The sequence below is a fragment of the Protobothrops mucrosquamatus genome, unplaced genomic scaffold, assembly GCF_001527695.2.
Source record: "Protobothrops mucrosquamatus isolate PMUCROS unplaced genomic scaffold, P.Mucros_1.0 scaffold958, whole genome shotgun sequence".
In the NCBI taxonomy this organism is placed as follows: Eukaryota; Metazoa; Chordata; class Lepidosauria; order Squamata; family Viperidae; genus Protobothrops; species Protobothrops mucrosquamatus.
This window is the reverse complement of record NW_015387202.1, coordinates 453,119-479,870: the sequence shown is the minus strand read 5'-3', so window position 1 is coordinate 479,870 and position 26,752 is coordinate 453,119. Positions and strand designations below refer to the sequence as shown.

Sequence of the window (26,752 nt, the reverse complement as noted above, 5' to 3'; positions counted from 1 at the left end):
TCTCTAAAAGGTTCGCCATCACTGTCCTAGACAATTCTTGATATTTAAATATCCTGGTTGATCACATTTTAAGACAAAAGAAGTAGTCCAAGAATATCCAGACATAGGGTAATTCTTGTAAAGTTTTATGTTCCATCCACATCCTCTGGAATCAGATTTCATACCCCAAAGTCTGTCTTAGATTTGCCATAACATATAATAGGATCTGTCTGCAGGCAATGGAGTTCAGGTAGCAACCAGGATTGTAACTTCAGAATAAAATGGAGTAAAAATCATGCAACTTTGCCAGTAGTTGCTGTCCTAGACTTTAATGAAATTACAATATATATTTTTATTCTTTAGTATTTTTACTCCTTGGGTGTAAACATGATTTAAGTTCAATAAAGCTTCAGCTCTTACATTCTACTTTGTCTATATAGGATGGTCAGCTTAACTATAATTGCCACGTTTCAGATTTGCATATCTCCCTTTGCATTATAAACGCCTTTAGTATACAGGTAGTCCTTGACTTACAACCATCATTGAGCCCAAAATTTCTGTTAAGTTAGACATTTGTTAAGTGAGTTTTGCCCCGTTTTACAATCTTTCTTGCCACCATTGTTAAGTGAATCACCGCAGTTGTTAAGTTAGTAACCTGGTTAAATGAATCGGGCTTCCCCATTGACTTTGCTTGTCAGAAGGTCACAAAAGGGGATCACATGACCTCAAAGTCCTGCAACCGTCATAAATACAAGTCAGTTGCTAAGCATATGAATTTTGATCATGTGACTATGGGGATGCTGCAACGGTTTTAAGTGTGAAAAATGATCATAAATCACTTTTTTCAGTGTTGTTACAACTTTGAATGGTCACCAAACTGTTGTAAGTCGAGGACTACCTACAGAGTTGACGGTTTCCTTGTGATTTTAAGATTTCAATAGGGTAAAAAGAGAAATTTGCAATCGGAGTGCCCTTCCTATGATTAGCTTTTCAGTTTAAGAGAAAACTGGACTTTAATTTTCATGCCAGTATGTTAAAATGGAAAAATCTATGTTCTGTAATCTACCAGGTACAGGAAAGTGTAGCTACCTTCCCTACTGTCCTCTTACCTAACCTCCCTAATATCTACTCAATATTTCAGTATTTCTAGTAGGATGCTGGGTAGTATTGTGTTTTAATGCCATGCATCTGGAGAGCACAGTTTTGTGAACGTCATCTGTACTTGTAATGATTCATACTAAGTGTAGGTGCTCAATTTAAGAGAGAGGTAGAACTATGTAGTTCTATTCAAGTCATCTTTAGATTTTTGAATTCTAGTTATTTATTATAAGCACTAAAGGTTGCTCTAATATTGTATTCCATGTTTTTTACAGGATGGCATCCCATACATTGGATCCAGTGCAGGAACCAACATAGCAACTATCAGCATCAACACAACTAATGATATGCCCATTGTGTATCCACCTTCTTTGACAGCTCTCCAATTGGTTCCTTTCAACATCAATCCACATTACTTGGACCCAGATGTTAATAGCACTCATATGGGGGTAAATATCCAGTCTCTTAACAGCTTTCTAGCACTTATTGGCAATGCTTAGCAAAGCATGCTGGAACTATATTATCCCCATGTTCTTTGGATGGGCACAAGAGCATTAATATTATTGTTGAAGCCAAGATCTTTGAATGAGATGGGAGGCATTAATGATTGAATCCAGAGATTACATTAAATAGCAGAATTTTGGTTTGCAGTCATTAGGAAATGGAACCGAGAAACACAGTGGGAAGTCCTGTATAAATAGTGTTTGGTATCTAAATTAACAAACCAAATTACAACTACCATGGTAGCTGAATAGACACAGTATACTAAGTTGTAACATACTTTGTCTAACTTTGATTGAACCAGAGTGTAGCCAATTGTAGGAAACCTGGGGACATCTGCAGGGACAATTACCATGGACAATGGGAGTGGGTATATGAAGGTACTTCATAGCATATTTCACATGGAAGCTTTAAAAAGTCTAGGAAAACAAAAGTTTTAAACTATGGCTTCCCCTCCCTTTTTCAAGTATATAAACCACAATGTAGGTTTTAATCTAAAATTTTATATACATTAAGAATTTTTGAGAGCCAAACTGGAGATCTTGCAAGTTTACAAATGGGATGACTTTTTATTTTACACCGTCCTCTTTTGAGAGCCAAACTGGAGATCTTGCAAGTTTACAAATGGGATGACTTTTTATTTTACACCGTCCTCTTTGCTTTAGACTTTGTGATCTCTTCCTAACATCTGAGTGCTGTACTATTATTCTAGGAAACTCGTGAAAAAAGGATTATGCAGTACCATGAAGAATTAAATACACCTCCAGTGTTAGTGAGTAATTCTTAGATTTTTTTCCCTCCCTTCTTGATTCATATGATGATTCTAAAGAATATGTCCTAAAGCCAGATGTATTTAAAAATGCTAAAATTGCTGATCCCTAAATTCTGTGTTTGGGTAAACATTGACTCTGCCTATTGGTAGAGCATGTGCAACCAGAAATATGAAGTGAATCTTGAACCTATGGTAGCATGTCTCTTCAGCTGCAACTCTGAGTCCAGGTTCACAAGCCTTCCTCAATCTGCTATCCTGCACATGTGTGGACTTTTATCTCTCAAAATTCAAATGCTACCAAAATAGAACTTGTCTACAACCCCTTCAAAACATGGCCAAGTCCCTATCCAGAACATAAATAAATAGAATATAGAACTCTGCCTTATGCTAACCCTTGAGACACGTGGTTTCATATTACATGACAAATGTTAGCCTTCCATGAGCTATCTATTCCACCAAAGCCATAATTTATTTCTTCAGTATCTTTTATGAATCTAGCCATCCTGGTTTGCAAATAAGGGCTTTATGGCTCAACATGTTGTGAGGGGCCCTAGGTGCTCTCTGAGCTTGGTTGTTTTCTTGCAGACTTTTCATTACCCAAACTAGGTATTCACAGTGCTAGATGTTACCTAGTTTGGGTAATAAAACATCTGCAAGAAAACAACCAAGCTCAGAGAGTATCAAGGACCACTTATTTCAATCCTGAGCTACAAATATTCTCCTTTGTCGGTATCAATAAGTTGTGTCTGGGGAAGCAAGCTGCAGCTTAGCAGAATGGGTGAATTAATTCAAGGATGGCCAGTGGCTTCCCAGCATTTTCAACAAAGACAATCCACAGCCCTGTAGAGATTGTGCCAGTGATTCAAACTGAGATACACTACATTCCAAGTATCTGCTGTGCTACTGATCTTTAGCATTCCTTCCTGAGAAGAATTTAAAAAATTCAATTCACATAGTTAATCTGGTGTATTGAAAATCCAAGCAGACTGATTCTGAGCAGAGATTCAACCCGTGTCATAATGTTCCTGATATGCGATACAAGTTAGTATTTGTTCACACTTGCTCAGCCAGTGGTAGTCTCAGACTCAATTGACCCTGCCTGTACTTTTCAAGATGAGTTTTCTGTTGCTCTCCTGTATTAAACAACCCCCATTTTGGTCCCTCACCTTCAAGGGCTTACGTGAAGGATCGTTGCTGCTTGTGGAAGGAAACAAAGCTACCCTACAAGGGAAAACTGGGGCTCGGTTGTTTGTGAGGTAAAAACCTGTTCTATACCTTTGCTTCAAATCCAGAAACTTAACATGATCTGAAAAAGGGCAGTCCAACACATTTTGCGTATATTTGTAATCTGAAGACTGGCCCTATTTGCGAGTCTTGTTAGTTGAAACTCATATAAATTCTCTGGCACTTGTCTAAGGAGTAGCCCTCTTAATGCTTTACCTTTTCAGACACACTAAGCTGAATTTTGTTCCTTGTTATCTCTGCCCAAAGGCACCTTACTTATGTTGTTAGTCCCTGCCATTGGTAGATGTTAATAAGAAGAGTGTTCTCCCCCCCAATCCTTTTCACTGAACCATTTAGATCAGTATTTCTTTCATTATTCTTTCTCTCCAGTCTTAACTGCTTGTACATACAGTATTTCAGGAAGACCCAGAAACCTCTCAAGTGAAGTCATCATAAGACTTCAGTAGCAGTTGAGATGTTTTCTTAATTACCAGCAATATTCACATGCCATTTAATTCTAACATGTGATACTGATTGTTGCTAGAGGATTGCCTTGTGATAGGAATGCATATGTACAAATATAGAGGTTTAGTGTTCACTTCTGTGGTATACAAAAGGTGGATTGTCAGAAATGTCTATGAAACTAGTGTTGACTTCCAAAACTTCTCTTAAACTTGTCAATAATTATTCAAATGTTGTCTTTCTGTGCAGAGGAAGTACCCCAACGGAACATGAGCATGGAACAGATTTCAGTTTCCTGTTAAATGAGAGCTTCAAGATAGTGTAATTATTTTTCCAAGAATCCTCTCCTGTGCAGAATTGTGCTTCCCAAAAAGGCTAGGAAAAAATGCCATTTGTCAGAAGCGCAAACAGCTGGTGATGGACTGTCTTTCCACAGCTTAATGGCAGTCTTTTTCAACAGAAAAAAATGAGTTCTGGAAAATACTAATAAAGAATTCTTATTAAATGAAAAGCTGCAATATTTTCATTTTAGTAAGCAAATATTTCTGGATGGACAGGTTGCCCAATCAGAAGTTATAGTGTTAGTGAGCCTCAAGCATAGCTTAAGAAATTAACAGACTGGATAATGTCAAACTGGATAAATAGTTTGGAGTGGACCTACTTTCAGTCTACATCTGAGGATCTGAGAGGGTTATTTGCCTAAAGCCACTTAATGTCTCACAGCTCGGTTTCTTGGCTATTGTAGCCAAGAATCTTAAAAAGCTTAAATTCGTATCTGAATTGCAGCAGTCTGTAGTAGCAATCCTGATAGATGAAGAAAAAAATTATGTTGTTGGCAGAGACTAAATTGTCTCCTTGTTTAACAGATTGCAAGACAAGATTTTGGCATCATTGTTCAGAAGAATTCCTTTGCTAAGAACTGATAAAAAAAATTTCAGGTCCAAGATAAATGTCAATGGCTATCAAAAACAAAACAAAACAAAAATGCCAATGCAGTAGAATTGCATTTGGGTTACTATGTAATAGTAATGTGCAAATACCTTACCTTGCAATTGTGGAATTCCTTGGAGATAAGCACATAAACTGGCAGCAAGGGAAAAGTACAGAATAAGTAGAACAATAAAAGCTACATAAATAAAGGCTCTGAAAGAATCCCAGAAAATATATGTTGTGGGGTGACTAGTAAAGACCCATTGCTTAAACCCTTCTGATTTCCTTCTTACCAAAGTTATGTACTCAACTGGAATAAAAGTCCTTTTAAATCCGAGTTTTATGGGAATGTATAAGGCTAATTCATCCTGTTTGAATCCTTTTTAGATAAATCTGGATTTATTCCACAATCAATGCATATGAAGAGCAATGCCAGTTAAGGAATTGGCAGTTGTGATTTCACATTGTTGGGTATATAGTAATCATTTGTTAAATTTGTATGCCGTCTGACTCTCAACAACTCTGGGTGGCTTTTGCCCCTTTGCAAATGAAATAAATAGAATACTTTGCAAGGTTGCATAATAGGTGGGCTGTCCCCACCCCACCCCCCAATACCAACTGCTGGTTTTTTTTTTAATGAAATCCATGAGCTAGTGTTTAATGTTGTGCTTCATTTTTTGTCTAAATATAAAAGGCATCCTAACTTTTTGAAATTATTCACAGTAAATTGAACAAAATGTTGTTTCAGAAATGAACATTTTCTAAACATGTCCAGCAAAGATTACAATGGTATGTTCACTGCAGATCTATTTTCCTTCCAGTGTCCTTGAGAGTTACCACAGTGTGAATTGTTGGCAAAGGACTATGACTTACAATTGATGTGCTGGCAGGGATCCACAAGCGTTGTTGATACCTTGCAAAAACCCTGCTCTCTGCTATAATGCACCTATTATTCCATGGCGGCAGCGGTGGAGGAGGAGGAGAGGAGAGATGATGACTTCCCAAACCTGTTTGATTGAAAACATCTGGCCGTTGCCACCTGCACAGTGAACTGGCTCCTCCCTCCCAATTGAAAACATTCCAGTTTGTTTTAAAAACAGATACTTATAGGATTAGAATGTGTTTTTGAAAGGCACAATTTGATTTCCTGCCTAAAATTAGTATTTTCTGTAAATTGAAGTGCTTTATTCTGAAGAAGTCCACGAAGCACAGTAAAAACATACAAATTAAGCTTCTTTTCAGGTAAGGGAAAGACCGCACCCACCCAGACATACTCCACTCTCTCCTCTGAACATGCCCAGAACTGCAACCATTGGAAGAGAATAAAGTCCATATGGACATCTGAATTTTCAATTTCCCCCATGAGGCTGTATCTTGCTCGTGGCACTGTATTTTGGAAAATAGGAAACATCATTCATTAGGAGACTGGTCATAGGTCAATTTTTAAAATTTAATTGGCTTCAAACCTTGTTATATACAAAGCTAATTGGACAATCATTTTATGTACAAAGTATGCAAGCATTTTAAAAAGGTTTAAATTACAAATCTGTAAATCCTACAAAGTGCAATTCTGAAAACATTTCTCACCATGCTGTACAGAAACCAGTTCACTGTTAGCTAATATACATACATACATACAAGCTTAAAATTATTAAACGTTATCATTGGAACATTAATACAAATAGAATATTATTTAACCTTAAAAGCACCAGAAATAAAGAAAAGATATTGCACAAAAGATTGATAAATAGGTTTTAACATTCCTCGATGGCTAGGTGAAATTTAATTATATCAAAACACTTCCATCCAAAATTTGAAGGCATTTTTGGCATTTGAAGTCAAGATTGCACTATTAGAATAATCAGCATTAGATTATCATTTGCCCTTATATACAGAAGGCTTTGTGTTCTTTTTACTTTTAAGTGTGATGTTTTAAGCACATGCAGAGGCACAGGTTAGGTGTAATGCTGAACTTCGTAAAAGAAAATTTGTTTGGTGCCAGCACAATTTCCAAAGCCAGTTCTTAATTAATGGAGGAGAGTCTAAAACCCCTGCCTTTGCAAACCGTGGCACTTTCTTTCTCTCTTCTAGCATCATATCAGGCAAACTTCACGCCTACTAATAAATGCATTTTTGATAGCAAAGTGGTGTTGCAAGCTTTAACAATGGAAATTGTTTCTCTTACAATTCACGAAATTGTTTCTCTACAACACTGAAAACTGCAGACATTTTCCTAAAGTGACTCATACTGCTTTAAGTTAGGCGTAGCAACCTGTGATGGTGAACTTCACTGGCATGTAAATAGTACAAATATTACGAATCCCATAGATGTGCATAGATAGCTATGCAGAAAGATGCCTCTAAACCGTTTGCCACTGGAATTACATGGAGCACTGAGAGGTATTATCTGACAGATCCGAACCTAAGCACAGTTCTGGAAAAACTGAGCAAATACTGAGACTAGGTTGTTCTTTAAAAAAAAAAAGCCTGATTTAAATACGGAGAAATATTAACTTGATGCTTTGTGCAACAGGCACCTTCAATCAGTATCTTCCTTGATCCTGGTTTATAATCTGGATTTCAGGAAACTCCCAGATAACCAACCAATTTTCCTTTCAGAGCGCTTCACTATCTCCTTGATTTCAGTGAGATATATCATAATTCTGTTAGCCTGAGCCAGGGGTAGGCAAGCTTGGCTCTTTTATGACTCATGGACTTCAACTCCCAGAATTCCTGAGCCAGCTGTGCTGGCTCAGGAATTCTGGGAGTTGAAGTCCATGAGTCATAAAAGAGCCAAGCTTGCCTACCCCTGGCCTGAGCCTAAAGCATTCAATGTAGCCTTCAGAAACACAGCTGTTAAATAACTGAGTAAAAATGCTGAACAATTTTTCTTTTTTTGCAAAAGCCCAATCAAAGAAGATAAAACAATATTTGTTCTCTGAGTAACGCAGAGAAAACAATATCAAGCATGACAGCCTCACTTTCCAAAAAGCAAACCTCTGTGCAAAATTTTAAACAAAGCACAACTTTACATTCTTAACGTAGATCTTCCATGCCATCTTTTCACCTTATAGTGTTCCTGCACTTTTTTGATATTCAAATGTATGACACACGGGTAAGAAAACATTAAAAGTGTTCAGAATTCACATACTAAGGTGTTTTTTTCTTCTAAAGACAGCCAAGGTAGCAAGCATCCGTCCATACTAAACTAATTGTCAAAACTATTCTTATAGCCTTACACAAGAAAGCGCCCAGAAACTCTTTCAGGTCAATCTTTTGCATATCTTAAATAAATAAATAATCATAGCGCGTATAGAAAGGACATTTGGTTGTTTTTTCGCTACCTGATTTCAATAAAAGACCATTTTAAAAATGTCGTTACCCTACCCTTTTTGGATATACCCTAACATTTCATTTTTTAAAATTATAAATTATCTCTTAAGAAATCAAAACATTCTGTAGGTTCTGGTAAATAGCTGAGAAATTTCTAGCAAGAGGTTTTTTGAAGCTCATGTAAGAGAGCCTTACATAGAAAATATCCATTATTTTCCTGGAATGGAGGTCTTTGAATTGGCTCACTTGAAATCTTTAAGAACATTTCAAAATATACACATATCAAATATACAATTGCAAAACCATTAATATAATGCCCTAGAATATCCTTTACATGCAGTCCCATATTTAAGTATAGCATTTACATGCTTATAAAGAAAATGGTTCAGTCTGCAACATTGATTAATAATCCTTCAGTTTTAAAATTCTCATAACCCAACTTCACAGCAAAAACATCAAACACTTTGTGATTATCTTTGGTATTGCTAACATTTTCTATTCCAACTTTCTCATACATTTTTTAACATATTTTGAAGCTCAGTCTTGTGTATCCTTTCTTTAGTCTCTTCTATCCAATCTATAAGATTGTTGAAAAAGTCAGGTCATCTTTCAGTAGAGCTCAACCCCTGGTGACTTCATGGATACATCTATATCACTTTCTTGGCAACAATACAGAAACAGCTTGAAGTTCCCTTCTTCTGGGCTGTGCTTTCAACTTTCTCATCTACCTCACAACTCCCACAAGCTCTTCCGTCTATGTACTAAACAGTCCAGATTGCTTAACTTTAAGATTAACCCAAAATCTGTGCTTTTTGCCCACAATTATTTTACACTCAATACTAAAATATAACATTTTTCCATAACATTCTGTATATGTCTCCTTAAATTTTAGTCCCTTAATTTCAATTAGTCTTATCCAAGTAAAAGACTGAAGCTTAGACTGCAGAAGGATATTTAAAAATGTGTATATCTAAGCAGAATAAAAGACAATATAGTCTTTGAAGAAATAATAAAAATAAATGAATTTCGTATCAGTGATAAAGTCTGCAAAATTTCAACCCAAAATTAAAGATTAACTTCATATTTTCTTATGTTTCTCTTGTAGTTCATCAAGTTTTAAGCCTCAAAGGAATCAGGAGAAAGTTATAGATCCACCTCCATAAGTTGTGTATATGGCACACTGGAATATTCATGTAATCTGCTCTTGATAAGCCTGCAATTTTTCTTACAACAGTGAACACAAAATCATAAAAAGGTACTATAACAAAAAGATGCTCTTTGCTTGGGGAATCAGAACATTTTCATTCAAATTCTTTGCAACCAAGGCTAAAATTGCATCATTTTCCCATTACACAATTGCCTATATTTAACATCCAATTTCTTTAAAAAATAAACCCTCATTTAGGATTACAATTCATACTGTGCAAAATAAAACCTGGAGAAATATAGAAAAGATATAAGTTATATTTGTAGCATCTCTCATTTACATTTCCCAGCGTTGAAATAATTCTTACAGTTAAGAAATGTTATTATACCATAACTCTGCAGATGAAGATTTCTTCCCATTACAAAAATGATTGCCATTAACAGCACAGCACCTGTAGCTTTTTCAGATGTGTGAGATGAGAGTCAGTCATGTGCATATTATACACTGGACCTTAAAGAACCAAGCAAAGCTGGTGAGCTACCATCTTCTGACCAAAAGAACCATCTAGTCCTATTGATGGCATCTCCCTCTCCCCATTATTACAAATGTAAAATCAGGCCCAGGAGGACTATCCCAATGTTTTTGTCCATGGAATATATTAATGTTTTAATGCTCAAATTTAATATATAATAGCAGCAAAAAATGGTTTCAGTCACCATTTAATAATGCTGAATCAGATACCTTGAAGGATTACATTTCTGTGCTAAATCCCACCAAATTAAGAACTCATCTGCTGGTCCTCTATTTTTTGTCATTTATGTTCATATATTAACCATTCAACTTTCAACCTATTCAACAGATCTACATTCAGAAAGCTGACTTCTGAGTAGAGCAAGTTGCATTGACAGTCATTCATTTCCCCCCTTAAATAGGTGAATTTAAATAAATTTCATATTCACCATCCAAGAACTAAAAGGGCATTGGAATTTTTTTTTAAATAATTGTTTTGTTTGATTTACATAGTTAAATAATTTAGAGACATTGACCAAGATCCAGAAGACTCCTTTTGTCAAGGAAGGCTTAAAAACTAGGTCTTTAATTCTTTTTTGGCATGACAGCTACTACCTCTCCAGTGGCCAAGGCCACTTTGAACACAAACTGTGAGTTCCATTATGCCAAAACAGCAGCAAGTTAAATGTGTAAAGTTATCCACATTTTACTGATTTTGACATTCGTGTTCAACTGTCAGTAATTACAGGCAAATTTAGTGACTATCAAAATACTTTACATTGCTGATAGTCATTAAATTTACTCCAGTTTGTTGGCTTTCTCATATGTCAATTAAATTTTCAACATTCAGTTTAAAACACACACATATATACATCCATACTTATAATTATCTATCTATCTATCTATCTATCTATCTATCTATCTATCTATCTATCTATCTATCTATCTATCTATCTATCTATCTATCTATCTCTATCATCTACCTAATCTATCTTGCAATGTGTTTAAAAGGACTGAATTAGCTTATTGCTTTTACTTAGCACAACAAAACAATAGATGTTGTATATTAATATGCGTATGTGCCTGTGGAAATTGTGCTGTAGTTGCAACATAACTGAGAAAGTTGGGAGGTATGATTGGAAGATTAAATAAATGTATGAATATCGAGAGATGATAGGAGCAGATATCACATGGAATCTTGAGTATTATATTCAGTTTCTCCAGATGAAATCTGACTGATCCGTTTGCTTGAACCCCACAATTTTCGGGAGAGTTGACCAGCACGCATCTGTTTAAAGTAAGCCAGAGACACAAAAAGGAAGGGGAAAGTGGGATAAGGGGAATAAATTAAATAAAAACTTCAGATGATTCTACAGAAGCGCAGACAGCAAAAGATAGAGCACATATACACAACACAATGGCAATTTATTTCTAAAGTATTTCAGTGTTTGGACAATCCTAGGGAAAACAAAGGGCACAAAGTGGAATTCTATCAAATACATTGTTAAAGGGTCATATTGTCAAGTGACTTTAAAGGGGCATCTTTGAAAATGCCCTAAAAAAGCTTTGTAGGCTGAACAAAACAGAATTTAGATATCAAGATTATGATGCCTTCTGTTGTTATTTGGTTTTAAAATATAAACAGAAAATAACCTCTATAAAACGATCAATTTTGTTTAAGGTTGCAAACTGGACAACCTAACTAGGTAGTCTTCTAAATATGCTTTGCACCAAAATGCAAATGAACACATAATCTTTACACCATAAATTTAGAGGCAAAACACTTCACAATGTTTGAAAAATAACAGCAAAAACAGGGAATGGAAGAAGAAAATTATTATAGTGGGAAACCTATACACATTTACATTAATTTTAATCAGTGCAAACAATTAGTGCTAAATGAAGCAATTTATAATGCAATAAATAAGTAAATAAATAAGAAAGACTCAAAAGTTAGGTCAGCCACCAAATGACCTGGCTGGGTTGTGCAATTAAAGGCATACTAGTTTTGTAGTGTAAACAACACACATCTTTTTGGCAAATAAATAATTTATCTAATCGAGATAATAGTGCAACATTTGACTGTGTCTGACTTTGAATGGAGCAAAGCCTGACTTCAGCTCGACAACTTGAACTGAGAGAGTGAATGGCTTAATTCACCAGTTATAACCTGGATATTCCAGAAATTTGAAAAGGACTTAGTTTCCCAAATGTGACACTTGAGAGACAGCCTGCAAAGATTTTATATTGTCCTCAATAATCAATAAGCATCAGTCATTTCCTGGCTTCTTCTGAAGAGGTTAGTGCAGAGGTTTGCTTGAGTTAAGAAAATACTAGTGGACATCTTTCTGAAATTAGGAGAACCATTTTCACAGACGCCATAATGCAGTATCCCACCAGTTCAAAAAGCCCAGGCTGCCACTGAAGGGCTTTGGTTCACTTGTTCTAAGAAATATTTTGGTGACACCCCTTTTGTGCAGTAGATTAAGGACATGCCCAATAAAAACTGCATAATTGTAGTTGGCATCCAAGTAGTTTGCATTCACTTTGAGGATGAGAAGCACTGCCCTTTGCATAAATCTATTAAGCAACAAAAAGATGGATCCTTAATGGCATTTTTTTTAAATGAAGCATGAATGCAGCTAAGCAAAACCACAATAGTTCCAAAGTAGCTCACTGTTGTTTATTCAGTGCTCTTCTGGAAGCTAATGTCATTCATTGTAAACAGTGGTGACAGGTTAATGTTGAGCATTAAGTATTAAATGGCAGGTAGCATTAAGCAAGTTCAGTCCAGTTAGAAAGCACTATTAGTGCACTTAAGCTAAGTCAATAAAATCTGTAAGTTAGTTCAGCACACCTCCTTTTCCCCATGGGTTCCCCTCTACATTCTTTCTTTTTTTTTTCCAAGCAGAGAAGGACCTGTTAAAGAATCTCTAAGAATGTCTTGGGAATTATTTCTTCCCCTTTGAAAGCTCAAATTTGCTTTGAAGTTTGCCCTGCCACAGAAGCGATCGCTTGCTCAGCCGGAAAGCAGAAATAAATGAGTTTCCCATTGTTCGGTAGATAAAGTTCTTGATGGTAGGTTTTACCTCTGCTGGCTTTCCAACGCCAATGATAATCAACTTGCCATCATCAAGACCCACCAGAATGTGGCTGAACTCTTTGGTAACAGAGACACAGTGAATTGGCAGCCGCATGGCTAAAGGGGAGGAGCTAAGGCTCAGGCTGAAATAAAGAAATAACAAACGTCTATTATTTACAGCAGACCGAAAAGCACTCAATGGGCAGTTTATATTAAAAGATAGAAATTGCTGGCCTCTACCAGCAAGTCTTATGAAGCATTATGTATTGGGTCTCTGACATCTGTGTCTAGGACATGGCCAGTAATGCACAAGAGGACGACAGTATTCTTAAGATTTCCTCAAAGGCACTGACTGGTTGGGACCAAGACTGACACCGCCATTTTTAAACCTTTTCTTCTGGGCCAGTTCAATGCATCAAACTTACTAGTCAATTTCAGCCTAGATTAAACGTCTATAATTTATTAGAATGAATTGATACAAAAAAGATATTAATTTAAGACTCAAATTCAAACGTAAGAACAATTCCAAATCTATAAACAATAAATCTCAAATTAAATTATAGCTCCAAGCATATCCACTGTTCAAACAAAAATATAACTTGTTCCTGTTCCCAATTGGCTGATACAAGGGAGTTTTATTGAAAATCGTATTACTGTTATTGAGTTGGATTCAGATTTGTGCAAGTAAAGCCACTTGTGTAACATCTTCCTGCTCTTGATTGCACTTGCATCTCTTCCCCCGCCAGCCAATTTCCCAGAATTCTCCCCCAAAATGGTGTTTCGGTGTAGTGTGTGTTTGTATGGACTACAGTAGGAAATTTGGAATCGAAAATTATCAACAATTAACCAGAAGTACCCAGCAGAACTAGAGAAGTAGCAACACAATTACCATATTATAACATGAAATAACTAACTTCTGCAGGTACTCCTCAACTTAAACCATTTGTTTACTGACCATTCAAAGTTACAATGGCACTGAAAAAAGTGACTGATGACAGTTTTCCACACGAACAGCGAGAAGCAGCCCTGTGGTCAGGTGATTAAAATTCGGATGCTTGGCAACTGGCATGTATTTATGACAGCTGCAGTGTCCCAAGGTCATGTGTTCATCTTTTGTGACCTTCTGACATATAAAGTCAATGGGGAAACCATATTCACTTAACAAGTATGTTACTCATTTAACTACTGTACAGCAATGATTTACTTAACAACTGTGGCAAGAATGTCATAAGAGGGGGCAAAATTCACTTAACAACTTTGTTGCTCAGCAACAGAAATTTTGGATTCAATTGTGGTCGTAAGTTGAGGACTACTTCACTAGGGCTCTGTCTAAACATTCAAAGTAGAAAGAGAAAAAGGACAAAATAGTTGCGACCAGCAATAAAACACAAATCAGGAAGTTGGCTAAGATTCAGAAGGATTGTTTCCTGATATTCTGAAGCACGATTAGTAGTTAAAGGATTCATAGGAGAGCTCAAATTCCTAAACAGCACATAACTAACTAGCAAGGAATTAATTTGCTTCTTATATTGGATATTGGATTCCTTCCATATAAACAACAGTAGTTGGTGGAGGAGGATCACAGACTGTAAACTGAGAGCTGCTGATTGATCCTAGGCCCCCACGGACTGAAGTTGTTAACATTACAAATCATTGGCTTTCCTTTTCAAGCTCCCCCTTACCTGTAGAGATCTCTTATGGAGAGAAATCCCTGTAGACTCCCTATTACAATATATTCTCCAGTCACACAAAGATCCGACACTTCTTCCTTCAGGCTCTCAGAGCCCAAATACTTCCCATTCACAGAGTAGAGATGCAATGCATTCTTATCCTGGGCAGAAAACAAAAAAAAAACACAATAAAAGAGAGGAGAAAGCCTTGAGCAACAACATTCTCCCATAGAAATTTTATAATTCTGTAGCAGTATTGTTTGTAGCACCATTATAAAAAGAACATGGTATGGCATGTAATCTCCACATAATGTTCAGGGTTTACATACACAAGTGTGGGATCCTGATTAGGAACCCATGTAGGTTATTAAACCTGATCTGCATGATTTCAAATTTCAAATTTCAAGTTAGGGGTTGCTATATAATTTCAGATCCCATGGAAATTAAAGTCTTATATGAGAATACAAAATCTTACAAAATGTGGTGACTTTGTGAAATTCTCTCCGTTTTCTAAATTGGAGAGTATGAATGTGTTTTTAGTCTGCAGAGGAGATGCAAATAAAAGGATGCCAATGTTTGCAGAAAAGTGAATGTTGCAAAATATAATATCAGTTGCAGAACTGATCACATTCAAGAAAGAGACTCTACAACTTGGCAACTGGGCTCCACCTCTAAATTCTCAAGCAGCATCTTGTCATTTGGGAAAACAGAAAGCCACAATTTCTCCAACATTGCTAAGGATGCATATCTAGAAGCAAAATGACAACCATGGAACTCAAAATGGTCTTTTTCCAATTAAATTATAAATACATGATGGCATTTGGTCTTGAACTTTATCCTATAACCAATTTTGCAAAGGATCATTGCTAGCAAGGTAATTAAAGCTAAGCATTAATAATAATGTTATTCTCCAGGCTAGTAGGCCAGAGGACTCTTTTTGTTTCATATCAAATAAAACCAAATTGAAACATTTAAGAGGCAACATTTAGTCAGCCAAAAATAGGTAATTCTGTTACTTAATATTGAGTTTAAACTAACAAGGATACTAAACCCTTGCTTGGGAAAATGAGCTGTAGAAATTTCCCTCCAGCAGCCACACAATCCTGGAAACAGCTTTGGCTGCTTCAATGAATCTCAGACCAATGTTACTTTGGTCATTTCTCTGTGTTGCAAAGCCTTTCCTTCCAAACAAATCGCACAGCCTTACACTACAGAGGCAGGAGACACAATCAAGAATGAATTCCAATACTTTATCCATACTAATTCACGTACAGGCAAAAGCTGTCAAGTCTATTTAACTGAATTCACACATTAAGGGGCTTTCCCATATGATCTCTTTGCCCATTTTTCTGAACAACAAAACATGAATCTATGGTTTATGCAAACATAAATATACACCTATGGGCCCCAGATTATATATTTGTATGTATCTAGACATACATGTATACGTACCATTCCATGGTGTGATGGAGGGAGGGACTAGCCTTGAGAATGCTGAATGACAATAACAAGCCTCCATTGCTACTCCAATCACATAGTTAATTTAACCCCACCTCTAGAAACAAAACCAATGCAGCCCCTGTGTACTTGGCTGTCTTAATACCTTGAGAGTTGTCTTTCCTTCTATGCTGGTATGAACGATTAAGTGTCCTTCCCAAGATACAGCCAGATTAGGAACAGTGATCAAGAGAGAACTCTCACAGGGTGGCCTCAGAGTCCTCATATATTGGCCCTTCCGAATGGTGTGCACAATCACAGTTCCATCCTATTAAAACCAAACGGAGATCTTTCAAAACTGAAAGAATGTGAGAACCAATTCATAGTACAGCAATACTAGCCTCTGTGCTTTTAATACAACAGTCAGCATGTCCAGAATGACACACAGAAGAGATCCACCCAGACAGAGTGTTTTCAATGGATTATTAACCTGTCAACCTGTTTTCCAAAGCGCCTGAAGGCAGGACAAGAAGCAATGGATGGAAACTAATCAAGGAGAGAAGCAACCTAGAACTAAGGAGAAATTTCCTGACAGTGAGAACAATTAACCAGTGGAACTGCTTGCCTCCAGAAACTGGGGGTTTTTCAAGAAGAGATTGGACAGCCATTTGAATGGGATGGTATAAGGTCTCCTGCCTTGGGCAGAGGGTTGGACTAGAAGACCTCCAAGGTCCCTTCCAACTATTAACCCTATCAATGGTGGTCATATCCTATCTAAGAAATGTTTTAGGAGGCAAATAAGACTTTTAACAGCAAATATTTATAATAGCACTCTGTATCAATGACTTTTAAATAATGCAGTTCCTCTCAGCCTCCAATGTTCATTATGCATCCACAATGTCATTTTAAAAACATTCTATACATTTTGTTGTATGCATTCCATTCTTTCTGCAGACGACATGAAGGAAGAATGTTTTGGAAATACATTTAAAAACAGAAGAAACTTTCTTAAGAACCAAACTCCAAAACATTTGCCAGCAAACTATCATGCATTTATTTTGCCTGGAAGCAGATGTTCAAAAAAAGGGAAATACTTCCAAAGAAGCAGGCATAGCTTTGCAGGCATCATTTACCACAAGAGAACAACTTAGAAATGTAAATGGCCTGGCAAGAATGAATTGCATATTCAAGGTTCACTTGAGACTGATGAGGTACTTTAAGCCGGAGAAGCAGTTCTTATTTTGAATGAAGACTGAGGAAACAACAAGCAAGCATACCCTGGCACCTGAGACTGCCATGTCCAGTTCTGTACTGATGCCAACTGAAGACACTTCATTGGTATGTCCATAGAGAATCTGCAAAGGTTTAGGAGCCAGACCTATTGGCACTCCTCCCTGCAATTAAATATTGAAAAGAAGCACGATTATATTAAAAGACAAGATGTTTTCAAAGCAGCAAATCTGCCCAAAGCCTGACATCATTTCGTTCTAAACTTTCTACCTTAAGGAAGCATAATGCTTCTTAATACAGCTCATAATTGGCAATAAAATGGCAGCTAGCAGGTGCTGAGCTGCCATTTTATTGGTCACTATGAAAAAAACAAACCTGGATCTTCTGAAAATGCTGCCAAAATAAATAAACAAAACAGATAAAACAGGAGGAAAACATATCAATTCAATTTATTCTTAAGAGTCACAAGCAAAACTTTAGCTCAAAAAACCAGAAGAGAGAACCTAATCTCAGGATATATAAAAGAATAAAAAAAAATCTTCACTAGTGCCTCAGAACTAACCTATATAGCAATAGTTCTATTTTGCCACATTTACAGTAAAGAAAGCACTAAACAGTCAACAAAGGATTGGTACTTTTAAATACACAGTACTATTTTCCAAGGAGTTACAGTCAATCAGTACAAGAACAACTTTTTTATAAATTTATTTATATTGATTTATTTAAAAGACTTGTATGGCTACCCATCACAATTCTGGGTAGCACAAAATCATAATGAAACCAAACAAAATGAACAGTCCAAAACAAATCCTCTCCAACCCATTAGCAATACAAACAGCATCGTTGGACTCCAGTCTTACCTTATCCCAGTGCTTTTGACATGTTCATGTAAGTTTTCATGCACTAATACTTCTTCTATCAGATGTGCCACAATGTAACCCTCAGAACTATCTAAGCCTTATACAAATTCCCAACTGTATGAGATTCAAGTAACTCTTTTATACTTTATAACAGTGGTGGCGAATCTATGGCATGTGTGCCAGAGGCGGCACTCAGACCATGCCCTGGAGATGGCAACTGTCCCTCTTCAACCAGCTGCCTGCTAACTTGCCGAGGTCCCACATGGCTGGATATAGCCCAGCACCCATGCGCTCACTGGCCTCTGTGTGCAGGGGCCGATGGTGTCAGGCAGCAGCCGCCCCGGCCCCTGCCTCACCTTGCCCTGTGACAATAGCACCCCACCCTATCTCACCTTGCCTCGCCTCACCCTGCAGGACAAGCCTCCTGCCCACCACCCCACCTGCCAGAAACCCTCTGGATCTCCCCCAACCCTGCCCCACCCCCATAGGCGTCCCTCCCCACGAGCAACATTGAGGTGATCACGCCCACCTTGGCCACACCCACCTAATCTGCCATGACCACCACAACCACGTCCACCCAGTGGGCCACGCCCACCTGGCACCCGGCGATAAATAAGTGGATTTTGGGTTGCAGTTTGGGTACTCGGTCTCTAAAAGGTTCGCCATCACTGCTTTATAACATTTGAATGAATGTACAATACCTCACTTTCTGATTTTTCTGCCCCATTTGTAAGTTAATGCAATCAGAGAACACGGCATCCCACAGCACAAATGGCTTGCAGAATTCCACAAAAGCCAACTCACCTGTTGAACTATTTGCCATACCATGCAAGTGGTGTCTCTTGAGCCTGAAATTAAATGGATCCCACAGAAATCCATTGCTAAGCATGTCACAATGTCTACAAACACAAACAAACAGAGGAAGACTCAATTCATAGGAACTGAAATAATCAGATAAAAAAGTGACAGTTTAAACATAGATGTGCTGGCTTTGGCCAAAATGAAACAATTATTCTAAATTGCAAAATGAATGTATATAAATTAGAAAACATTGTATGTATTGTGTGGAACATCTAATTATATTAATTAAGGTTCCTAAAGAGAATATTTCTGCTCCTGGGAAAAAGAGGCATTATACATAAAAGGTTATCTAAAAATATTTTTTTCCTCCATCAGATATTGTCATTCAAGAGCCAGCTCTCATAGGATACCGACGTGGAGCCAGTAAAGGCTCACCAGAGCCCTTCATGCACAGTTACTTACCTTCTTTCAAGCTAAATTCTACTCATTTCTATGGGGTTTGTCAGGAAGGAGACATTTTAAATGGATCAAATCCAACATGATTAATGCTATTTCCAGAAGTACTAATCTGTGGTAGCAAAAAACAAAGGAGGAGCCTTGTTTGCCCCAAGCTATGGAAGATAAAAAATAGAAACTCTAGTGTGAGAGGAAGAATATCAGATTAAATGGTGGTCTTTTTAGCCTATCTATAGAATTCCCAAAAGTTCTAATGGGTCCTTGTGGACAGAAAGTGGAATGGAAGAGGCTTCTGAGCCAATGCAATCTAATATTTAGATTAGACTTTAGACTAGGCCTAGAGTGACATTACTTTAAAACTTCACTTGGTCCTTGAAAGTCAAAAGTAGACTTTGGTCTAATCACTATTCTCAACCTATTGAGGAAAAAATGACAAAACAAGCTACAATTATCATCTTGAAAACCTGGAAGGTAACCTCTCACCTTCTTACTAAAGATAATGCTAATCAGCAAAGCAGTAATAAAAATATTGTTATCTACAATATGTTTATGATTTCCTGAGATGCAATAAGCAGAAACATCTACCAAATGGTCTCTGTATTTTACAGATTCCCAACATCATGGATTTTCTTTATTTATCACAATGGAAGAATACAGTGCATTTGTATCTATTCTCTGTATCCAGAATTAAGAAAGAAGGTGCCACTCCTGTTTGTAGTTTAAGCATTATTTTTGATCTATTAAATGGAGCATTCTGGAGAATGGCAGCAGGTACCTATAGAAGTATCCTCACTTGGCAACCCTTGGAGGTACATTAGGTCAGGAAACCAAGATTTACAAGTATGACTGGTACTATTGTGTTTTCCTGAAAATAAGACCTGGTCTTATATTTTTTTTTGCCTCCAAAAGAGGCACTAGGTCTTATTTTCAGGGGATGCCTTATTCTTAGGACCGCTGCAGCCAGGCCTCCCATGCGCTGACACCTGTTGTGCTGCTGCTTGATTTCTTCAGTGGCCGCTTACCGCCACTTGCAGCCAGACACCATGTGGCACATTGCGTCAGTGCCACTGCTCGTGGCAGGAGGCCACATGGTGCTTCACGCCGGCGCTGCTACTCGCGGGAGGATGTCGCACATCCTCCCACAAGCGGCTGCACCGGCATGAAACACCATGCAGCATCCTGCCGTGAGTGGCGGCAACAGCCCAAAGTGCTGCATGGCCTGCTGCGAGTGGTGGCAGGGGCATGAAGCACCAGGCAGCCTCCTGCTGCGAGCAGCGACAATGGCCCAAAGTGCTGTGCAGATTCCTGCCACGAGTGGCGCCACTAGCATAATGAGCCATGCGGCGCAACAAGTGTCAGGGCGTGGGAGGTATGGTTGCAGCGGTCCTACCAGTAAGGTAAGTGGGTGTGGGGTATATGGGGCAACTCCACCCCCCCACCCCCAGCCTAGCTTGATTTTTAGGCATGTGCCTTGCCCCATCTATTTTGTGGCAGCTATTTTGTGACAGCATCTCAACATTCTATAGAGGCCCATTGTCTAATTCACTCAAAAATAAAATAAAATAAAATAATAAAATTAAAATAAAATAAAATAAAATATAAAATAAAATAAAATAAAATAAAATAAAATAATAAAATAAAATAAAATAAAATAAAATAAAATAAAATAATAAAATAAAATAAAATAATAAAATAAATAAAATAAAATAAAATAATAAAATAAAATAAAATAAAATAAAATAAAATATAATATAATAAAATAATAAAATAATAAAATAAAATAAATAAAATCCCTTACCCATATGCCGAATAAGCTGGGCCATCACTTTCCCCTTGGTGAGAGATGTTACACGAATGCTATTGTCCCAATGCCCTCCACTGAAAAGCAACTTTGCATCATGGGACATCACAAATAACTTTGAGGTAATTTCCAATCCTGGTGCAAAAGGACCACTGATGTTCCGTTGTGTTCTGGAAACAAATACTTAAATTAGATCTACATTGTCCATTTATTAAAATGTATTGTTGCCCAAAATCATGAAGCAAGTTTCAGTACAAATAAAAGTGCAATATAATAAGTGCAACGATATAAGCATTTACCAAAGTGAGAATAAAGCACAAGTTTCAACTTCCAGCATAACAAATTCTATTTTCTTCCAGAGTATCCTGCTTAATCACATAATGACTGATTGTGGTATACTATTATAACCAAACTCCCAATTCTTATCAGTAACTGTACAGGTTTCTGACATCTGAAGTGCGGATTTAACATTTTATCATCCATACTCTTGATCTTGCATTACAGAAATCTCCAGGCTCATATCTGAGCTTTCTTCAATCAGGATATATCTATCCTTGGGAAAATGTCTAGAGGACAGTATAAAGCTGATTAAATAGCAAGAGGACATGAATTCAATGAGCCAGTTTACTAAGCCAAAATTAACCATGAGCCCATGGACTCCTTCATCAACATTCTCATCCTTCAGCAAAGTCTGCTGATTTCTTCAGATAATTTCCCACAGTATCCAGTTCTGAGCAGAAGCTTTCATCACCTAACCAAAAGCCTACTTTGCAGTTCAAAATAGACAATACATGCTGAATGTATGTGTGCGTACATACAAATTTCTGCATGTATGCCTATATGTAGCTTGATTCAGATAGACATATTTGTACCTTCCTCTGGATAAACAGATTAAAGACACAATGAAGAACTATGAAAATGTTCTTTCTCTCTACTGCATATCCCCAATGAAGGATCACATCAATACATTTTATAAAGTGGGCTCTATTTTGTTAAATGCATGCCAAAATATGTCCCAGAAAATTATGTTTTTTACTCACTTGGGATTTGTCACTGTTTGATCCTTAAGGAAAGTGAAATAATTGGAAATATTTCGGTCATAAGATAGCCATCCATGAGTCCCAATAATAAAGTTGAGATTTACTGTTACCTTCAGAAAAGAGTGTTTAAATTTTAAAAAATGAGATATAAATTTCACTCACATCAATTATAAATACAATTTGTCTTTCCTCCCTGCCTTTACATCCGGCTGTTCTTTTATGAATCTTTGAATTATAGTTCCGAAGGTGAAGATCTATTGATTTTTATGTGTTTATTGCATTAAGATACTGCATCTACTCAGAAAACACTAAAACACAACAATAATCACACCAACCATGATCACAGATACCTTAACACACATTATAACATAATAAACTTTCCACCTTTGGACAGAAACAATTTAAAGACTAATAACAAATTAACAACAGGCAACAAGTTAACAATTAATAACCAGTCATTTTGATAACTTCACATCAGACCTTCTTCCAGCATTTTTGCAAACGTCACTCACCAAAAGTTCTGGACTTCCCTGTGACATGAAAGATCGGTACTGGTTCCTGGGAACAATGGCCTTAACAATAGGGATTCCATCACTGATTCCCTAAGGGGAAAACAGATGCTGGTTGGTGATGATAAGTAGAACAAATCAATCTGATGTGGCACATGCATGTAGATGATGTTCAAATCTACAGCCAATAGGGATGCTAATATTAAATGGAGTATCTAGAATAAGTGTTTCTAATTCTGAAGTGTGATAGCAGAAGGAACTCCCGGATCTCAATCATTTGCCCAAGTTTTGCTGGAACAGGCAGACACGGAATTATGCTGAAGACTGAAGGTTCATTGTGCCTGCCTCTTAAATAAGAAGGAAAATGTGCAACTATTTGTATAATGATTGCTTTTACATTGCTACCTTTTTCTTCTCTCAATTGCCATATTTATCAATATCCTACAATATTTGTATAATCCAAATGTGTGTGAAATAAATCATATAAAGAAATAAAGAATGAACAGGAGGGTAAAAAAATCAGAGTATCTCTGAAGACAATGAGGAACAGGAGATGGGACACTTTTCTAATTACATTAGGTGTTTTCATAATTACATTAAATGTTCTTTGTTACCTTAGAACTGTTTTTTAGAAAAAAGGCAATGCAATTATTATCTTCTGAAACCTACTCATCTAAATCAGTATGAATATGGCTGTACTGCAAAATGGTACAGTATCCTCTTCTCAAATTCATCTTTGACTGTTGTACAGCACAACTGATCATCTCAGTTTATTAGTAACAAAGACAAACTGTTGGAATGTTCAGAAACATGCTTAGAAATAACCTATCAATAAGAACAGCAGTAGTAATTCCCAAAGTACCAACAGTTTTGGCTTCAATGAAAGTAGACCAGCTTTGAAGTGAATGGGCATCTTCTAGAGAATAAGTTGTAATGAGGTCCACATAAGATTGTAGAGAGGTTGATTTTAAGCATACCCAGAAATGTGATCCTGGACATTTTATGATCTGCGGGGAAAATGTAATCCTCCTATCCAATCATTGCTAAGTAGCTGTAAAAATGTCCTGGGATCCTCATGCAATTATGGCTTGTGCTATGACTGACAAAAAAAACCCTCCATCACCACAAAAAACATATTTAAAAATATTAAGAATATTTTCTTGTGGCTTAACACTTTGTCTGGAAGCCCTCATCCACATAATATAGCTACAGCAGAATTTTAAAAGAAAGAAAAGAGAGCCATTCACAGCATCAAGCTTTGTTACCATGGCACAGTGGTTAGAATACAGTATTGTAGGCTAATTCTGCACACTGCCAGCAGTTCGATTCTCACCGGCTCAAGGTTGACTCAATGTTCCATCCTTCCAAGGTTGGTAAAATGAGGACCCAGATTGTTGGGGGCAATATGCTGACTCTGTAAACTGCTTAGAGAGGGCTGTAAAGCACTGTGAAGCAGTATATAAATCTAAGTGCTATTGCTATTGGTATTACTATCCTCTGAGTGCCTTTGACTTCCCTGCTTTGCTTTCTTTAGTCAGATTTAAACAATGTTAAAGAGTGCTGTAGGTTTTTTGCATGTCCAGAAACTAAAAAAACTGTACAGATCTGTTTCTACTATCATTGTAGAAAATGTGTAATGCACTGTCTTCCATCTCTATAACCATCAAGCTTTTTGGACCTAGAATCCATTTTTAGTTCACCCAATCATGTGGGAAATTATTATTTTTATTTTCAAACACCCTAGAGGTTGTTGTTTTTTTTATAAATAATGTGGAACATTATCAGTTGCAACCTGATAACAAATATATTTACCTCAATGAAGAAGGATTTTAGTTCAGGGAGATGCTGGAACAGATTGAGGGTGGAGTTTTCATTTTTGGTCTGCTTCTGCAACACTTCCTCCACAGATAATCTTGCTGGGTGGGGCTCCTGGAATAAGTCCACAATGTACTTACACAATGATTCTTCAACAGATTATTGAAATAAGAGGAATAAAGAGAATGTGACTGTAAGGTATGACAGGGAGGTGTGGCGAGGCCTGAGGGGAAACCTCTGAAGCATGAGAACCATCACAACATGGTCAAAGGCAGGCTACTCATGTGGAGATGGTACCTGGGACTCTTAGTACTTCCAAAGGATTTACCTTCAATAGCTGGCAAGGTGTTTGTCCAAAGTTGTTAATCATCCCTTCTAAGGCTTTTCTTTCTTTCTCATCAGTTAAGGCATCCAGGTCTACAGCTCCTGCAATGATAGTCAAATGTGAAACAAAATAAAGAAAATAATAATCCATATGCTTTTCTGTACATGGTTTCACAAGTATGTATTACTTAATATTTCATCACCTGAAGTTGTTACGGAGAGGAGTATACTTGCCTCCTCCCTTGCAGTTATTGTAATGTTTCTCCATGTAAATGTACTGTATCCTCTCTTTCTATCTGGTGTCCTTCAGATCTACTCAAGATTATAAACTCCAAAATGCATCAGGAAAAGGAAAACCAAATTCTGGTAGTGAAAGAGCAGATTTCATGAGGGCCTAAATGCTAATTATGGCCAAGGTCTGTGACGAATCTGCCCTATCCATTTGGATACAACATGAAGAACTAGAATAAACCTAGTTTAGTATGATGAAAATGACTGACCCTTGGACCCGTGTGATCTCATTTGCTCCAGCATGATTTATAAAGCATTTTTTTTCATTTTTTAAAAATTATTCAGCCCTAAGAAATTCTGGTTATTCTTCAACTCTGATTAGTGGATAGAAAGCAACTTCATACCAGTTTAGATGACATGCTAAACTGTGACTAAATAAAAACAGAAGCTTCCAATTTCCCCATATTCATAATGGAGTAGAAGAAAAGTATTTAAGTAGTTCGAGGTGTATTTGCAGATTTGATGTTACACACAGACCACCTCCCAAAGAAGGTATTCAATTTCTGCTGTGAAGAATAATTTTATCACGAGAGAGACAGACTTTTAAAAGTTGATGAATTTTAACCTTAGAATTTCTGTGGCAATCAATGGAGTCTAATAGCACCCTTTTCTGACTAAAAGATGTCATTAATAAACATAAATTTTCATGAGCTGGATTTAATGTTATCAGATGCCTAGAAACTTCATGTAGTCCCAGGGGTCCCCAACTCCTGGTCCATGGACCAGTATCAGGCCGTGGCATGCCAGCAACCGGTCCGCACAAACAAGCAAAGCCCCCTCCATGGGATGCAGGCAGCACACAAAACCACGCCCCCTCCGGTCCATGGAAAAACCTCTCTTCATGGAACCGGTCCCTGGTGCCCAAAAGGTTGGGGACCTCTGGTCTAGCCACTCTATGAATCTGACAATGCTCATGTCTGTTAATATAATTTGCTAGTCAGAAAAGGTGCTACTAGACTCTTCCTGACTTTTTTGCCACCCTAGACTCAACACTCTCCTCCTGCAGTATCCAGTAAGAACTGACTGAGTGGAACATTCTGAAGGAGGATTAAGGAGAACATTTCAAATAAAAACTTTTATCACATCAATGTTGACACTTAAAGTCAACTCATGAAAACTTAAACGATCCATATATACGATGTAGGTAAAATGAAGCACTTGATTCATGGTGCTAGTGAAATGGTGATGTCATGGACATGCCCATAAAACTATACAAAAATTGTTTGCCAGGATGTATTTTCAACTCTAATTTAGTTTACAATTCTGGGATTTTGTAATTGTCTTCCATCCAAATCCAGGTAGTCCTCAACTTTCAACAGTTTGCCTAGTGACTGTTCGAAGTTACAACAGCATTGAAAAAAGTGACTTATAACCATTTTTCATACTTATGACCATTGTAGCATTACCATGGTCACATGGTTTACATTCGGATGCTTGACAACTGACTCACATTTATGACAGCTGAAGTGTCCCGGGGTCA

General features: G+C 37.1%; 2 protein-coding genes across 2 annotated transcripts in view; one reads left to right on the top strand and one right to left on the bottom strand.

Moving 5' to 3' along the window:
- LOC107290704 (alpha-aspartyl dipeptidase) overlaps positions 1-4,541 on the top strand; it is a 13,212-nt gene extending 8,671 nt beyond the window's left edge. Inside the window, exons 5-8 of the mRNA XM_015819608.1 lie at positions 1,353-1,526; positions 2,291-2,350; positions 3,524-3,606; positions 4,286-4,541. Of these exons, the coding sequence (XP_015675094.1) occupies positions 1,353-1,526; positions 2,291-2,350; positions 3,524-3,606; positions 4,286-4,361 (393 nt within the window). The 3' untranslated portion in view covers positions 4,362-4,541. The remainder of the gene's footprint in view (positions 1-1,352; positions 1,527-2,290; positions 2,351-3,523; positions 3,607-4,285) is intronic.
- A 5,921-nt stretch (positions 4,542-10,462) lies between these two features.
- The window catches only part of NBEAL1 (neurobeachin like 1), a 96,895-nt gene continuing 80,605 nt past the window's right edge, over positions 10,463-26,752 (bottom strand). The window contains exons 44-54 of the mRNA XM_015819606.1: positions 24,986-25,083; positions 24,655-24,771; positions 22,846-22,935; positions 22,334-22,443; positions 21,291-21,463; positions 19,040-19,134; positions 17,423-17,539; positions 16,312-16,473; positions 14,721-14,869; positions 13,046-13,181; positions 10,463-11,244 (exon numbers count right to left, since the gene is read on the bottom strand). Of these exons, the coding sequence (XP_015675092.1) occupies positions 11,143-11,244; positions 13,046-13,181; positions 14,721-14,869; positions 16,312-16,473; positions 17,423-17,539; positions 19,040-19,134; positions 21,291-21,463; positions 22,334-22,443; positions 22,846-22,935; positions 24,655-24,771; positions 24,986-25,083 (1,349 nt within the window). The 3' untranslated portion in view covers positions 10,463-11,142. The remainder of the gene's footprint in view (positions 11,245-13,045; positions 13,182-14,720; positions 14,870-16,311; positions 16,474-17,422; positions 17,540-19,039; positions 19,135-21,290; positions 21,464-22,333; positions 22,444-22,845; positions 22,936-24,654; positions 24,772-24,985; positions 25,084-26,752) is intronic.